Raw genomic sequence first — 18,177 nt, 5'->3', positions numbered from 1 at the left:
AGTACTGTGATACAGAGCAATATGCACTTTGTTCAGGAGAAATTTAAAAATCAAAATGGTGGAACCACTTAGGGTTAGGATCTCGGGCTTAGCTTAGCCATTCCTTTCTGCTTCTTTTTTCATGTTTGAAGTATAATCAACATACAGTATCCTATTAATTCAGGCGCACATCACAGTGATTGGGTATTTTTATACATCTGGAAACAATCCCTACAATAAGCCTAGTCACTATCTATCATCATACAAAGTTATCACAATATTATTGTTTATATCACCTATGCTGTGCATTACATCCCCGTGACTTATCTATTTTTAACTGTAACTTTGTACCTTTTAATCCCCTTCACCTATTCTGCATCTTTTGGATTGGAAATTTTAAGCTCTTTGCTGTCAGGAACTTAAGTATTTGCTCAGTATCTGGCCCCACATGGTATGTCACATGAACATAAGCTTTTCCCAAAGCATACTTGTGTGTCTGGTCACTGGAACACTGTGAATTGATGGATATGAGGTAAGAGTGAGGCTGGGGCACAAATAAGATGAGTCTCAATCTAGAGGCCTTATTGATTACTTAATCAATAATTAAACAGAGTAGTGACACAGATAATGAAAAGATTGTATCGTTTTGCAGTTTCTTTTTTTTTTTTTTTAATTTTAGAGAGAGGAAGAGAAAGGGAGAGGAGGGAACAAATAGAGAGGGAGAGAGAATCTCAAGCAGGCTCTACACTCAGCACAGAATCCAACCCAGGGCTTGATCCTATGACCTTGGGATCATGACCTAAGCCAAAACCAAGAGTCAGATGCTCAACCAACTGAGCCACCAGACTGTGTGGCTTTGGTTTGGGAATGCACAGTAGCAGGCTTTCATACCAGGTTGAATTTCTTACCTTCCCAATTAAGTTTCCCTGGGGTTATTTCTCAGCCTGTTTTTGTGGACTAAAGCACTCTTCAGAAGCTGGTTGCGTCCTTGACTTTGTGTGTGTGTTGAGGGCATGGGCAGACTGGGGAGGCCCCAACCGTGGGCTGGGATAAGGGAGTCACTGTCCCTGTGCCTGGACCACAGGCACAGTCTTGCAGCCCCCACCCCCTGCCACTCTGCTCTGGGGCTTCCTCCTGAGGCTCACTGCCACTCTGGTTTTCCTCACCAATTCCCTCAGTGCCTCAGCTCTATGAAGCCCTCCATGAGGGCGAATTCCCCACCCCAGCACTTCCTTCTCAGAACTACACCCAGAAATAGGCTTTTGTGTCTACAGGTATTGAGCTCTTTGGAGAGAAATTTTCATAAGAAGTGATTCAAGATCCTAGAGGCTATGAAACAGACAACTGACGATGATGGGAAGACTTTTCCTCTAAGGGTCTGAATCCATCCCTGAGGGGTTTCTGGAGTAGATCTTGGTAAACTTTTTTCTTGTCCACCCAAATGGCTCTGGTGTTAACCTTCCATATCATTTCCTTCTCTTATCTTCCCTGCCTCCCTTCTTCCCTCATCTGTGTGACTATTGTGTACATAACATGGTGCCAACTTAAAACTCGGTTCATCATTTCCTTCTTTGCTCCTGTTGCTGTCCCCACCTCCAACTCCTTCTCTGCCCTCACCTGCCTCTCCTCCCCCAAGTCCACAGGCACTTTCCTTAGCAGTTCCCCCCCTCAACTCCTCCCCCACATCCTGCCATGTTCTTCTCCTCTGGAATTTCCTTTCCACTCTCCTAGCCTCTTCCCACCTCTGCCTCTGCCCATCGGTGAGGCTGTCCACACACAGCCCACATATTCAGGTGCCCCCACAAACCTGACACCAGGTCCCACTACCTGTCAGCACATGGTGCCTCCTCACTGGGGCCTCTTGAGGCCAAAATGGGCCTTCAGCTCCTGGGACACATTATGTCCTTTTGGGAATATAGTTGTATCCACAGGCAGGGGCTGGCCTAGCTTAGTCATAGTACTGAGCGGCTGGAGCAGGCTGGGGAGAAAGGGCTCGAATAATGAGTCAACAAAACCTAAGAAAGGAATCTGCTCCTGGCTCCATTGAGTGAATTTGCTGTTCACTGACATTTATTTATGTTCTCTTATGTTTGTGGTAGGAGAGGAATAGAAATAGGTAATATACACTGAGTCCAGGAGAGTTGGCACTGCTAAGTATAGGCAGCGCAAGGCAATTTTACTAGTTCAGTAGAGATTTTTTTAAAAATGGACAATTTTATAAAAGTTATTTTCAAGAGTTAAGAATTCTAAACAGGGCTGGGAGAGGGGTGGGCGATCACTAAAGGCGGAGAGCTCCTCCAGCACTGTCTACACCCAAGCTAAGTGGGCTACACCCACTTCTGGTTGCCTATGGGCTCCCTGGGAACCCCACTCCCACTGGCTGTCTTTTATATCCCTGGGGTCTTACACCAGCATCTACACCATCTAGGACAACATTGCAATGTGTAGCCTCTGGATCCCAGGAGAACAGCATTTGGGCATGGTGAGTCTGGATTTTCTCTACTCAGATTCCCAAACAGGGTTAAAACTGGGAAGGAAGGACACCCAGGTTGACTCTGTCACTTCAACATTAAATGTTTGGGTTCTCCTGCAGGGGAACTGGAGCCTTGAACTTGCTGTTCCAGACCACACTGCTTCCATCTCTTTGTACCTACTTCCTGGGGGGCCATAATGGATAGATTAGGCATCAAAATCTCTCGTCTGCAGAGAGTCTACAAAATTCTCTCTCTTTGATGAGCTCATTGTTCAAAGCAATGGTTTCAGGGCAGACATGAAGTGCCTACTTGTCAGCAGAAACTGGTGGAGTTTTTCTCTGTCAACATGGGTAGGTGCTCGCTCTTTTTGGTGAATGTTGCATCCACCTGGGGCTCTTCCATTCTTTCCACACAGCCCCCTGGCTTCTCCCATCAGCAGAGACACAGGGATCACTAGCTGTGCCCCTTGCAAGGCTCCTCCGGATGGTGGCTGAGGAATAGGGGTCAGGGACATTTACTCCTGTTCTCACCAGGCTTCTGGAATTCTCTGCTCACCCTGCTTCTGGAAGCTGCTCCTGTCATTTTTGGGGAGAAAGGGAAAATGCACACCGTACTAGCAAGGGGTCTGGAGCTTTGTCTTAGCAGGTTGCTGGCACCTGGGTGGCTCTGGGGGCCTGGGAATCAAAGGAGGGGCTTAGGCCACTCAGCTTAGCACTGTCTTTGCCGCTGATTTTGCCTGAGGGGAAGACAGAAGTTGAAAGGAGCTGCCTTGGTTGAATGGCAGAGAGCTGGGATGCTCTTATCTCCTGTTAAGGGACCAGGAGAAACTCTGGGCCTCTCCAAGCAGCGGGGCTCATATCAGGCCCACAGACCCAAGAAGATAACCCAGATGAGAGCTGGAACTGGAGAGGAAGTCAGGGCAGGGGTTGGAAATGTGGACTGCCAGGAAAGCCCCCCCAGGTCGCACTGAGAGCTGCAGGCATTTATAGAGTGGCGTGTGAGGTGAATGCAGATGCCAGCTACAGTGGGATGTGTAGGGTCCCAAGGTCAGTGCTTGAAATCCAATGTCACCTCATGGCTCCGGGTTGGCGACTGCAGATTTCACTCTGGCAACCTTGCTGTTTGGGGGACCGGGCTGCAGTCCTTTGGGGCTACGCCTGGCTCCTCAGCAGATGCGTGTATGTCAACCCCTCTCAGCCCAGGCCTTGTCTACAACCGGCAGCTGAGATGGGCATGGTGCCCGGAGCAGAGCGATGTGTCCTTGAGCAAGGCAGGATAAGCCTCACCTGTGCACAGGTGCTCTGAGCCCACATGGCCGGGTGGGGGCCATGCTGTCAGCCCCTTGCCACTGAGGTTCCAGCCCTGGACCCCTCCATGTGCCAGCTGGAGCAGGGGCGCGGGTGGCAGGAGGGAGCAGGGCCCTCGCTCCTCCTCTGATCCCCAGGTCAGTGGGGCACTCTGCCAGCTGGACCCGGGTTCACACAGCTGCTTGTCTAGATTCAGGACAGGCCCACGGAGCCGCTGGCAGGAAGGAGAGTGACAGGAAGCAAGGCCAGTATGGATGCAGCCCCTTCTCTCCCTCCTCCCCTCCCCTCTACTCTCTCCTTCTGGCACCGTATCTCCCTGCTGCTTTTCTTTTCTCTCACACCTTAATGATTGATCAGATAGTTTTTGCACATTAACTTAAAAAATAACTAACCAGAATAGAGTAGTCACAAAGGCTCTCGTTCAAAATTCTCCTCATTCTGTATCATCACAGGAAATTCCTTGCTGTGAGCTCTGCCGCCTCCATGATCTCTGTCTTCCGTTGGGCCTGAAACACTTGCAGAAGGGTGTCGCAGGGGAGGAGGGCTCTGGCCAGCAGACCTGGGTGGGTTCCAGTTCCACTACTACCTGCTAGCGGACTGAGGCCCAGCCCTTTAGCCTCTGGTTCTTGGCTTTCTTACGAAACAGAAGCTGGCACTGTGGGTCTGTTGTGAGCACTCATATCAGTTGAAGGACGTGGCTCCCAGTGGCCATTCCATCCCTACTTATCCCTTTGTTCACTTCTTCCTCCCCTATCTGTGCTGGTCCCCAGGGATGCTCATTCTCCAGGGACATGCTGCCTCCATATGTGGTCATGGTCCCAGGCAGATGGGTCCTCCCTCTAGACCGAGCCATCTGTGATATTCCCTGCACGTGGCGGGGCAGCGGGGGGGCGGGCATTGCTGGGTCCTCCTTCCCCCACAATTTCTTCCCTGTTTGTTTCTCCAGCTCCTCTGTGGTTCCCTTCATCCGTCTCTACTTACTCCCGCAGGCCCCATCTCTTGCCAGTCCACCCTCCATCCTCTCTTCCTGAGACCACCACCCCTCTTTCTTCTTCCTCCCATGTCTCCTTCCTTCCTGCCTTCTTGCCCCCAACCCACTTGTGCTTGAGTCCTTCTTGAGGGCAGTATGGTCCACACCAAAGCAGGCAGCACGTAGTGCCTCTTTGATCATGGTCTGTGCAGAACCACCAGCCTGGCTTCCTGTGCAATGTCTGGTCCCAGGCAAGGGAGTCTGTGCAGTCTCCAGGGCCTGGCCCCTGCCCCTCGCCACACCTGTATGTCTCCAGCCCTACACACAGCCAACGGAGTTACTGACTTGCTCTATATCCACAGGCAGAGTGCCACATTTAGCAAGGGTTGCATTTCTAGGTAAGTTTCGCTCTCTCTTCCTTGGCTTATTTAAAGCTCTCATCTCCATATCCAGTCAACTAGTCTCAACTGTTATCCAGTAAATTTTTCCAAGGTGAATGTAAGTGGCCCTTTGTTGGAATCTCTTTTCTGGAATACCAGCCATCCATCTACTTCCCAAATGGTGGCTCCTGATGTCCTAGAAAGCTGGAGGTTGGATGGAGAGAAAGAGATTACTTCTTATTTAATTCTGTCTCTTTGAGAAGGTAGGAAACCCTGAGGCCTAGAAAGCATAGGGCCTATTATTCTAAAACACCAGCCTTCTTAGTCCAGAAAGTGAGAAAAGAAGTGAGGACTCCTCCAGGTACTGAGCCGTATCCTATAGGGCTCTGAGCACAATGAGCAAGGGGTCAGACTCACCATTTCCTCTGGGTTCATCCTTGGATTACAGATTTCTTCCAAATTCTCTCAGTGTGAAGCTCCCCGTAACCAGACAGTCATCTCTGAGACAGGTTCACGGCTTCTAACTAATGGAGCTGTTCCTCTTCAGGAGTCGCCAAGCTCCCTGAGAGATAGGGAGGCACCCAGGGGACTGGGAAGCTGAAGGAAGCTCCCTCCTGTGATTAGTGATAGGAGAGAGAGGCAGCAGGACACTAGCTTTCTTCCTTGCAGTGTGCTCTGCTAACTCAGTTTTTAAGTTCTCAAAGGAATAGAGTTTCGACAATCGCCTTAGTGATACAGGTTTCTATTTAAGAGGACTTGGCAGAAGAAATATTTCCTTGCTGCTGCTGCCTCCTCTACAGCCTGGATGTCAACAGCCCTATCTTTGGGCTCCATTTTTACCCTCTGCCTCATGGGAATGCTCGTCTTTCCCTTCCTGGTACTTGTATCCCATCAGCTGTAATCCCAGAATTGCAGATCCATGAAACTATAGAGCATTCTAGAAATTAATTTATGCAGACCTTCATTTGAGAGATGAAACTGAGCCCCCAAAGGGCGTGTGTGAGGAAGGATAGCCACATAGGTGGGCGTCCATCGAAAGGGGTTCTGGGTATGTTCCCCAAGGTGGTGGCTCCACCGGGAAAGATATATCATTCATCGCTTACATTGTGCTCTTGCATGCCAGGCACCTCATATCTATCGCTCAATGAGATAAGACTGGCATTCTTGTTTATCTCCAGTTTACAGATGAGGAATGTGAGGATTAGGCAATGTAGTAATTGTCGTAACTCCCTAAATTTACAAACTAGTAAATGTCAGTCCTGAGAGTCAACCTGAGTTTGTCAAATCCCAGAGACTGCCTGCTTAACCACAGCGTTTAACTATGAAGACAGCGAGGAAAGAAACCACCTTTCTCCACATCCCCAGAGCAAGACCACAGAATGGGAATTTTTGGTAGTGTGAAAAATTCCTACGGTTTGTGATGATTTTGCTAAGGTCTCTTCTAGGCAGGAGTGTGGACTAAATAACCCTTAGTGGGCCCTGTTAAGTCCAGTGATTTCTAGACAACTTTATGAAGATGGAAAGAGACCCTCAAGCTAATCATCACTCCCAGATGCCAGTGGCATTCTGGGATGGGACGTGTCCAGGAAGCTCAGCCTCTTAATGGCTATGAGCTGGCATTAAATCGCTGCCCCGTCACAGGGGGACAAGAACTCCAAAGCTTTGTACTCTGGCGGGCTGGCTCTGATCTCGCCAGCTGCAAGGCCTTTGTGGAACAAAGAAAGGCAGTAGCATTTCTTTCTTTTTAGCCCATTATTTGAAAGCTGAGTATCTGTATCAGAATATCCTGTTATTTGCTCCACATGACAAGATCTGAACATAAATATGTCGCAACAAAAATGCTAATGGCTTCCTCCCACCATGGCTGCCCATCCTTCCCCAACATTCCCTCCCCTTTACCCTTCCCATGCCTGGGTCTCTGTTCCAAGAGGCAGTATCTGAGCATTCCCCCCTGCCAAGGGAAACATTATTGCCAACGAGTGGAATGTTCTTTCCCGCTAGTGCACTGGTCCTGGCTCAGGGACCACATGCCCTCCACATACCAGCGGGTGGCAGGGCGGATGGGATCAAGCTGTTGTTTCTCCTTCCTGGCACTCTGCTGGAGCAGAACAGCCTGCCAACCACAGCCTGGGCAGCAGCAGCAAGGGAAGGGAGTTTGTCACATGCTCTTGGCCAGGCCTGGGCCATACCTGGCCAGCTTCAGCTGGAGTTTCATCAGCCTTTGTTTCCTTGTGATCTTTCAACCTCTCCATAAAGCATTCCATGAAGTATTGAAATGTTAGAAGAGATAGTGACAGTACGGTGGTTCCTCAAAAGATTAATACAGAACTACCATATGATCCAGCAATTCTACTTCTGGGTATATACCCAAAAGAATTGCAGGCAGAGACTTAAACAGATCATTTGTACACCTGTGCTCATAGAAGCATTATTCACAATGTCCAAAAGGTGGAAACAACCCAAGTGTCCATTAACAGCTGAATGGATAAACAAAGTATGCTGTATACAGATAATGGAGTAGTATTCAGCCTTTAAAAGGAAGGAATTTTTGATACCTGCTACAACATGGATGAACCTTGGGGATATTATATTCAGTGAAATAAGCTAGACACAGAAGGACAAATATTGTGTGGTTCCACTTTTATAAGATACCCAGAGTAGTCAGATTCTTATGGACAGAAAGTAGAATGGTGGCAGGAGGGTGGGGAGAATGGGGCGTTAGTGCTTACTGTGTACGGAGTCTCAGATTGGAAGGATGAAAATGTTCTGGAGAGGGATGGTGGTGAGGACTGCAGAGCAGTGTGAGTGCACTTAATGCCATTGAACTGTACACTTGCAAATTTGTTAAAACGGTCAATTTTATGCTATATAATTTACCATAATAAAAAAGAAATAACATACTTGAACATGTTTCACAAATTGCAAAGTCAATATACAAATGTCAATTTTCATGCCATTCGTATTATTTCTAATGATAGGGCACCTGTGGCTCAGAAAATTGTCTTTCCTAAGGTCATGGATCATGGGCCTTTGACTCCACATCTGGTGCTCTTGTCAATGTACTAGGGATGGCATATCCATGGCATGTGGTACCCGTGCTTTCTTCCACCCCTATTTTTTTTTAATGTTTTTTTTTTATTTATTTCTAGGAGAGAGAGAGACACACAGCGTGAACAGGGGAGGGTCAGAGAGAGAGGGAGTCACAGACCGAAAGAGGCTCCAGGCTCTGAGCTGGCAGTCAGCACAGAGCTCGACGCGGGGCTCGAACCCACAACCGCGAGATCATGACCTAAGCGAAAGTCGGACGCTTAACCGACTAAGCCACCCAGGCGCCCCTCTTCCACCCCTATTTATATCAGTTAATAGATCACCACACTTTTTTAGATGAAATTCACATTGGACCTCAGAATCACTCTTAACATAGCCCTCCAGGCAGTTACTACCAATCAGTCAGAGTTATGCAGGCAGGTGGCAGCTTACTTCTCATCCCTGAACTTCTAGTGTTTGTATTCATTTCTTAGTCTAGGTGCCCCATTCCTGTAGGAAGTTTTGAAGATGCAAGAGATTGGTATAGAAGGGCAGGAGCTTTCTGCAGAGAACAGGAATGCTAGTTATACAGGTTCCCAGCCCAGAAATGAGTCAAGTGCTTGCAGCCTTGTCTTATTTGAATACTGCCTCCAGCCACCTCTTCAAGATCAGCGTAGCAGCCCTGCATCATAGGGAGCATCCCTTCCTGCAGGTGGCTCTGCAGAGAATCCATTCAAGATGGAACTATGAATTGAAGTCCTCTCAATCACCTATTCCTCCCACCGTGGTCTGACTTGACCATGCAACCAAGACCTCTGTCTCATGCTTTACGTGGGGACCAGGGGAGGGGACAGGATCTGTGACTGAGAGAGGGTCCTTGGTGACCTACTGGCCTTTTGAACTCCCTTTTGTTACAAGCTCCTGGTTTCTATTTGTGAGAAGCCTGGACTCAATAGCTGCTCAGACCCTACTTCATTTCCAGTTGAGTTATTGACACAAGTGAAGAAAAGAAAGGAAACAAGATTGGTGTCAATTTCCCTTTCTTCTTTTTCTTTCTCTAATGTTCTTCTTTACTTTGAAAGATCAAAAGAGGTCCAAATAGGATTCTTTTTTTTTTTTTCACCCTCCCCATCATAATGGAATACAGGAGGGAAAACTCCAGCAAACCAAATTGTTCTCAGACATCTTTTTATTTTTCCTTTCAATAGCTTTGATTTACGTCCCATGGCTTTAATCAAAGTGCTCAGGGGGCACAGAACTGATTCTGTAAAACGAAGTCCTTGCTGCATTCACTTTTCCTACCCTAACGCCTCCTGCTCCTGTCCCACTCGCCACATTTGTTATTATTGGTTTTTATTAATGTGGTTGGAAAAAATATTCTCCCAACAAAGGAGTAAGGACTGGAGAGAAATTTTATTTTCAGAGCTAATAACTGGAAGCTGGCTCAGCCACTCTGCAGCTGACAGACTGTTCTCCAAACCCAAGCCCCTTCTCTCCTCCCCTCTCTACTAAATTCATCCGTCACTTTGGACAAAATAAATAAAAGGCCCAATACACAAATCAATCCATCCATCATTTACTGTGAGCTCACAAGGCATCTAAGGTGGGCACATGAGTGGGTTTCTGTGCTCGAGCCAGTGAGTGCCCACACCAGGCATCAAGGGCCCACGGGGGCCTTCCATCATTGGATAGCACAGCGAATGGCCCACATGGTTGCCATCTCTGCCTTACACCTGCTTGGAACACTTCTCTTTCTCCCAGGTCCTCCCTCCTCTCCCTGGAAGGTACCCTTCAAGTTCATCGCTAAAGTATAGCAGCAACACGCCCCCCTGGGGCTCATTATGGCTGACTCCGTGGGGTAGGGGATGGCATCGGTGACCATCCATATAAAGGCCAGTTCTCGGAACAGGCCATCAGGCAGCTCACAGTAATACATTTACTCACCTCTTTGCCCCATTTAGCATTTGTTTTGCAAACACTTAATGAGCAACAATGCACGGTTAGGATGAGGGCCAGCCATGGGGGGGTACAAGGTAAATATGGTAGGTGTGGCTCCTGTCCTCAAACAGTACACACTCAGCAGACTGACTTAGAGGGGGAGGCGCTACACAAGGACAGGTGTGCAGGGCTGTGCTTGCCAAAGTCAGCAGAACATTGGGAGCAATGCCCACCATCTCCCTCTTCTAGCATACCTCATGCCGTGTGCTAAGCCACAGTGTGGACTGAGGCACTGGCCACTCTGCAGTACTTTTATGCAGGTTTGGCTTTCCTCTTCCAAAGCTAGTCATTTTTATATTTTTATTTTTTGGTTGAGAGAGGCATCATTTAATTCTGAGAGCCATTGCTAAGCCTGTCAAGAGTATTCAGTGTTCCTATGAAAGAACGAAAAAAATCAGGATTCCCTCTCCCTGCACCACCACTTTTTAGTCTCATAGTCCTGAGAAGTAACTGAGTATCACTGATCTCTTTTAGGGATTCACCCTAAAAATGATCTGCACAGTCTTTTACCTTTCACCTCTGTTTTCATCGGCACAGTGTTTTACCTTGGCATCGCCTGGGACCTGGCAGACAGAGCATATTCTCCCAAGCCTTCTTGGAGTTCATTAGGAAGGTCTGAGGGATAGCAGGAAGGCTCATATATATTTATAGATGAGCTGCAGGTGCACCTTGAGGTCCTGACCTTGATTTCTCCCATGCCCTCTGAAACCATGTGGTCTGAGCAGCCGACCAGCAGAAAGGGAAGCCAAAGAGGAAAAGGCACTCATGATTTGGGGAGGTAGATAGCAATGGTCCTGAGAGCTGTAATTTGGCAGGATGAGAGAAGAGATGTTGTGTCTTTAACATCAGGTCCCTAAAGGGAATATATTTGTTAAACATTATAATTACCCTTCAGCTGCTGAACTCCATGGCAAATGAGAACTCCATAGCAATTGAGAACTATATAGCAATTGAAGCCACACCGAGGCCCATTACTGTTTCTCAAATGATGCTTTCATTTAGATAAGGCAGATAATTATACATCTTGATTAGGTCACTGCTCCCATGGGGATGCAGCAATTGTTTTTTCTTTTTCCAGGAGTGCCCCCTCCCTGTAAATAATGCTGTAGAGCTGCAGCCAGTCTTCCAACTCTCTTTCCTCTTTTCTTTCCAGATCTAGATAATGAGATAAAGAGACACAGACACAGATGTATATACATACATATGTATATGCAGGCATGGCTCCATTTTTCTCTCTGGTCTTGGTACTTAGGGACACTGAGATGTGTGAGTCTGTGGCCAGGATGGAAGAAGTCAGAAATAATCACACTGATAGTCATAATATCATCTTAGGTATATATAATCCTTTATTTTACAAAATGTATTTGCATGCATTATTTCTTTTGATCACTGCTTCAGTCAAAGCAGACAGAATGGGGATTAGAATACTTGATTTTTTCCTTCAGAACTAGGAGGGAGCTGGATTCAACAACAACAACAACAACAACAACAACAACATCTGGAGTACCCTCCAGCCTCAAGATTGAATCTATTTGTGTTAGTCTTTCATAAATGAGAGGACAGAAATTGGGGAGGCCCAGTGGCTTTCTTAGGGCTACCTGACTGGTTAAGCTGTTGAGCTGGGTCTAGAGTCCAGACCTTATGATTCTGATCCTAGACCTCTCTCTGATCCTAAACCTTTCTGTGGATTCTTACTGCATTCATGGTCAAACCAAATGCCACTTGTGTGGCCAGCAAGATCCTGGCTACTCCAGGCCATGCCTTGTTCGGCCCCTCTTCCATGTCACTCTTCAAGCCTTAGCTCGCCTGCTCTGTCCCTGAGCGATGCCACCCAGGTGTACCGATAAGAACATGCCCACCCAAGCTCATTCGAAGTCCTGGTTTCTTTCAGCTTGACATCACAGAATTTACACAATTGTAATTACTCATTTGTAAAAGTAAAAAAAAAGGGGGGGGGGTGCCTGGGTATCTCAGTCTGTTAAGCGGTTAAGCATCCAACTTCAGCTCAGGTTGTGATTTCACAGTTTGTGGGTTTGAGCCCCCCATCAGGATCTCCGCTGTCAGCATGGACCCTACTTCAGATCCTCTGTCCCTTCTCTCTCTACACCCCCAACTCTCATTTTCTCTCTCTCTCTCTCTCTCAAAAATAAATAAACATTATGGGGCACCTGGGTGGCTCAGTCAGTTGGGCATCCGACTTAGGCTCAGGTCATGATCTCAGAGGTTGTGGGTTCAAGCCCCATGTTGGGCTCTGTGCTGACAGTTCAGAGCCTGTAGCCTGCTTCAGATTCTGTGTCTCCTTCTCTCTTTGCCCCTCCCCTCCTCAAATAAATAAGCATAATTTTTTTTTAATTAAGAAAGTAAATAAACATTTTTAAAAAAAGAAGAAAAGTATGTTTTCACCACTTATCTCTAGCACCTACCAGAGCTCCAGTCATATAGTAGGCATCAAGCTCATAGTTGTTGTATGAACCCATGTGTTAAGAAATTAGCTGTGAGGAAATAATGGCCTGGACTCTGAAGTCAGCACACCTGAAGATCCTGTAAGGCTAATTGCTTCCAGAGAATTTAATAAAACACAATCATTCCCTTGCTTAGTTTTCTCCACCAACTCTCCCCCAAATTATTTGACCAGTTGCTACTATATTTAGAGACCCCACTGCTGTCTCGTTGTATGGGAAAGATGTGTTCTTCCGAGCGCGTGGCGGCTGGGGCTTCAGGGTCACTTGTTAATATAAAGGGCATCCCTGTTAGATAATTGAGCTCGAATCCTGCCCTCGCCCCCCCCCCCCAGGTTTTCAAATGAGAAACCTGAGTGGCAGATAATTTCTACAGATGACAAACATCTGGGTTAAATTGGAAATGGAAAAAAAGAAAGGATTCCCATATTTCAAAATATATGGATAATTAAATAAACCTCTCAATCCCCTTCCAGATGGTTGATGCCATGTAGATGCAGAAAGACTTTATTTTGGAATCTAAAACACAAGTTCGTGGTAGCAATGGGATTTGAATCTTGGTCATAAATCGTCATCTCCACTGAGGTGGCTGTCCTTCCCTCTCTGTGGAGTGCTCTGTGTCCTGCTCTCTGGTGTGGATTTCTCTGTAATTCCTTTCTCTGACTCAGGCCTAAGAAAAGTCTTTACATAACTCTGCCCAGTGCTCAGCCAAACACTGTTATTTATTTATTAGAGTTGCCTGCAGAGTTCCAAGACCACCAGGCCTATGCGCAAATCTATAAAAACACACAATGCAATTTCCAAACACTGTGGTAAACTCCCCCTGAAGAATCTGCTGTCATGGGGGATCTCAGACTGAGAAGGTTTGTGTAGAGGCAAAGAGAAGGCCGGCTCTCTATGAATTCAATGCCCAGGGAGATATGAAGCCCTTAATTATTTCTTGGGAAACGTTCTGGGCCCCCCACATGCCTGAGATGAGATGAAATGTCAGAAGCTCTGGCTGATCCTCCCACGTGCCTGAGATGAAATGTTGAAGGTTTCCTGGTAACCTGGGTGAAGAGACAACACACCAAAAGGCAGGTAGTTTGGAGCCTTGGTATCTTAAGGCTCCGAACTGGACGTGGACTCGGGGCCAGGCTACTGCACAACTCCAAGGGGACATTATTTACAGAGAAGGAAAGAATTGTGTCCTCAAGAGCTATTTGACACAGTGGCCCTGGGGTCACTCCCACTGGGCTGGGACCCTGCATAAGGGCCACTTTGCTTGAGTCATACACTCCTGACCACCAGGGGAAGGTGAAAGAAGCCCTTTGTGAAGAGGATTACAAAGGTGAGAAGGGAGGTGAAGCAAAGAGGGAGGACAGGAGACAGGCAGAGCACAGGACTTTGCACTCAGCACACTGTGATGGGTCACAGGCATGCCAACAGCTAGGCACATCCATCTCACAAACAGCCTCCTCTGTTGACCTGTGTGTCTTCTGCAGAAATCGTCATTCCCTGAGGTGGCATTAAACACAGGCTAGGGAGTTCTGGTTTTAGATGGAGGTGTCTCCAGAAAAAAGTAAATTTTGAGGCTTCTAGGTAACCAAAAATCCCTTCCCTGCCATCCCTGTCCATATGGGCACTACATCTCTCATAAGCAAGGATGATGCCTATTGGGTGAGCATCCTCGGAAACAGGTGGATTTACCAACTCTTCTTGGCAATCTTTTCCCACGCTCCTGTCTTCTTTATTCTCTAATGTGAATCCCTCATGGAGCACTTTTGACTCTCTGACATGTGTTAGAAAAAAAAAAAAAAAAAAAGGTTGGCCACCATCATTCCTATAAGAGCCCCACATAGAGATAAGCAGTTCTAATTCAATCCTGCCCCTGATGTTTTGTTTGAGTTAGAGCTTTGAAAGGTTCTGTTTGACCTTTAAAAATCCCCTTTGCTTGCCTCTGGACTTCTCAGGATGTAGAACCAATATTTCCTGGGCCAGAATAATTATCCAGTCTTTGTTCCTGGGTGATCACTTCTATAATGCCCTCGCCTGGGTCTTACTTCCGCTATGGTCTCGGGCAGCAGTAGACTTAGATCTGTGTTTGCAAAGCAGCCAAAACAGCTACGGGTGATAAAGAAAAGAACAGGGCTACTCCCTTGCAATGGTTTGCCCTTATGTCGTGTTCTTGGTTCATAGTAGGAGTGAGAATATGAGACTATGTAAAACATGAACCCTTCTACTTTTGTTTTTTAAAAACAGCATTGACCGAACGCAGGAAGTTCATCTTTAATATCACTGTTTATAAGCTGCTCAGCAATGTTTACCATGGTTATAATTGGTATCATTAAGCTTAGGTGACATTATTAATGCTGCTGATTAAATTGTCATAAACCCAACTTCACGATTTATACAAACAGCCGAGTCTAAGCTTCCAGCATTCACACTTGAGTACTGGGAGAGAGAAACCAGCCCTTTGGGAGGCACAGTTGGGAAGGAAAATGAGACACTTATCCATCAGGTAGAGTTTCTAAGAAGATCCAGCTCAAAATATCTTCCCCCACTATTAGTAAAGTATGTTCCTTTTGTAAAGTGGCTTTTGAGGACTGGAAGTCTTGATTCTGTTAGTGCACATGAATAAGGGACATCAAATAACTTTCTTCTGGCTCTCCTATCTCTGGACCTCTCCCCACTCCTCCCTGCAAACCCTGTGTCCATTGTCTGCTGTTGTGCTGGGATCATTTGTCAGTACCCCAGTCTACCTCTCTACTACTCTACCACTTAACAAGAGGAGTACCCCCTCCTTTTGAAATTTAATTTTGTTTTTTTATTGTGGTAAAAAAACATATAACATGAAATCTAGCCTATTAACAAATTTATAAGGGTGCAGTACAGTGTTGGTAACTAGAAGCACAATGTCGTACAGCAGACTTCTAGAGCATTTTCATCTTGCATGACTGGAACCTCAATGTGCATTGACCAGCTACCACCCCCTGCAACTTTCCTCTGGCTCCTGACCTATGGTGACCACCCTTCTGCTTTCTGCTTTTACTTTGCATACCTCGTATAAGAAGAATTATGCACTCTCTGTCCTATGGCTGGTTTATTTCACTTAGCATAATGTCCTTAGGGTTCACCCATGTTAAAGCATATGACAGGATTTCCTTCTTAAAAAAAAAAAAGCTGAATAATATTCCATATTATGTAAATCCCACCTTTTCTTTTTTGGCCTGATTTGAAGCACTTTTTATTGAATTATAATTGACATACCGCATTACATTATTTTCAGGTATGCAAAATAACGGTTCATGGGAAGCCTGAGTGGCTCAGTTGGTTAAGCAACCAACTCTTGGTTTTGGCTCAGGCCATGATCTCATGGTTCGTGAGTTCTAGCCCCATGCAGGACTTATGCTGACAATGCAGAGCCTGCTTGGGATTCTCTTTCTCTCCCTCTCTCTCTCTGCCCCTCTCCTGCTTGCTCACTCTCTCTCAAAATAAATAAACTTAAAAAAATAATGGCTCAAATTTGTATATAATATGAAATAATCACCATGATGAAAGGTCTGGTTATCTTTCATCACCAAATATAGATACAGCATTTTTTCCCTTGTGATGAGGTCTTTTAAGATTTAATCTATTAGCAAATTTCAAATATGCAATGAATATTTTTTACTTGCCATGTTGTAACTTACATCCCATGACTTTTTATTTTCACCTGGAAGTTTGTACCATTTGTCTCTCTTCACCCATTCTATACCTGCCTCTCTTCTCTGTATCTATGAGCTTGTTTTTCTTTAGATTTCACATCAGTGAGATTGTACAATATTTGTCTTTCTCTGACTTCTTTCACTTACCATAATGCCCTTACCATGCATCTGTGTATATAACACACACACACACACACACACACACACATACACGCACGCACGCACACACAAGCCTTTTGCCTCTTTGGCTAAGTTTATTCCTAAGTATTTTATTCTTTTTGATGTTATTATAAGTGGGATTGTTTTCCTTTTTTTTTTCCAGATAGTTTGCTGTTGTGTATAGAAATGCAACTGAATTTTGTATGTTGATTTGTTGTTGATTCTGCAACTTTGCTAAATTCATTTATTAGTCCTAACCTTTTTTGTGGAGTCTTCAGAGTTTTTCTACATTTAAAAAAATCATGTCATCTGTAAATAGAGATAGTTTTACTTCTTCCTTTCTAACTTGAGTGCTTTTATTTCTTTTTCTTGCTGAGTTGATCTAGCTGGGACTTCTAGTACTGTGTTGAATAGAAGTGGTGAGAGTAGGCATTCTTGCCTCATTCTTGATCTTAGAAGAAAAGCTTTCCATTTTTTCCAATTGAGTATGATGTGAGTGGTGGCTTTGTCATATATCAGCCTTTATTATGTTGAGATAGTTTCCTTCTATCCCTTGTGTGTTGAGTGTTTTTATCATGATAGGGCATTGACTTTTGCCAAATGCTCTTTCTGCATCTATTGCAATGATTATGAGATTCTTAACCTTAATTCCACTAATGTGATATATCGCAGTTATTAATTTTTATATGTTGAACCATTCTTGTATCCCATAAACTAAATCCCACTTGGTCATGGTGCATAATCTTTTTAATGTGCTGTTGAATTCAGTTTGCTAGTAATTTTTTTTTGAGGATTTTTGCATCTTTACTCACCCAAAGATGTTGGTCCCTCATTTTCTTATTATGTCTTTGTCTGGCTTTGGTATCAGAGTAATGCTGGCTTCATAAAAAGAGTTTGGAAGTGTTCCCTCCTCTTCAATAGTTTGGAAGAATATAGAGAAGGGTTGGCATTAATTCTTCTTTAAATGTTTAGTAGAATTCTCTGGTGAAGCCATCTGCTCCTGTGCTTTTCTTTATTGGGAGGTTTTTGATGACTGATTCAATCTCCACACTAATTCTAGGTCTTTTCAGATTTTCTGTCTTCATGATTGAGTCATAGTAAGTTTTATGGTTCTAGGAATTTATCTTTTTCTTCTAGGTTATCCAATTTGTTGATGTACAATCGTTCATAGTAGTCTCTTATGATCCTATGTATTTCTGTGACATCAGTTGTAGTGTCTCCTCTTTCATTTCTTATTTTATTTAGTTGAGGTTTTTTTCTTAGTCAAGCTAAGGGTTTGCCAATTTTGTTGATCATTTAAAAAATTATTTCTTAGTTTCATTGATTTTTTTCCTATTCTCTATTTTGTGTTTATTTCTGCTCTAATTTTTATTATTTCCTTCCTTCTGCTAACTTTGGGCTTGGTTTGTTCCCTTTTCTAGTATCTTGGGGTGTAAGTTTAGTTGCTTATTTGAAATCTTACCCCCTCTTTCTTCAGACACTTTTCTTTCTTGGCCTCAAGGAGTCTCTCTCTCTTTCTGTTTCCCCTTGTTCTCTCTCACTTTCCCCTCTCCTTCCCCCTTTTCCTCTCCTCTCCCTTCCTCTCTCTCCTTCTCCTTCTCCTCCTCCTTCCCTCTCTCTCTACCTGGTTGCTCCTTCTTAGACCTCTCTGCTAGAGTGCCAGGCTCCTTATCCTTGGATCTCTTCTTTTCTCTATCTCACTACCTAGTAGGGCTCATTTACTTCCTTGTCTTCAAAC

The 18,177-nt window shown here is 45.3% G+C and overlaps 1 protein-coding gene across 3 annotated transcripts in view; it reads left to right on the top strand.

The window, feature by feature from the left end:
• The window catches only part of PLXNA4 (plexin A4), a 363,413-nt gene that overhangs the window by 128,955 nt on the left and 216,281 nt on the right, over positions 1-18,177 (top strand). Inside the window, exon 3 of one of the 3 annotated variants that reach the window (XM_039243563.1) lies at positions 7,776-7,792. The exons of the other annotated variants lie outside the window; for them this stretch is intronic. Within the exon in view, the coding sequence (XP_039099494.1) occupies positions 7,776-7,792 (17 nt within the window). The remainder of the gene's footprint in view (positions 1-7,775; positions 7,793-18,177) is intronic. 3 annotated transcript variants of the gene reach the window in all.

The sequence above is a fragment of the Hyaena hyaena genome, unplaced genomic scaffold (genome assembly GCF_003009895.1).
Source record: "Hyaena hyaena isolate Hyena2069 unplaced genomic scaffold, ASM300989v1 scaffold_8, whole genome shotgun sequence".
In the NCBI taxonomy this organism is placed as follows: Eukaryota; Metazoa; Chordata; class Mammalia; order Carnivora; family Hyaenidae; genus Hyaena; species Hyaena hyaena.
Note: the sequence above shows the minus strand (reverse complement) of the source record. Positions and strands in the feature narration are given on the sequence as shown.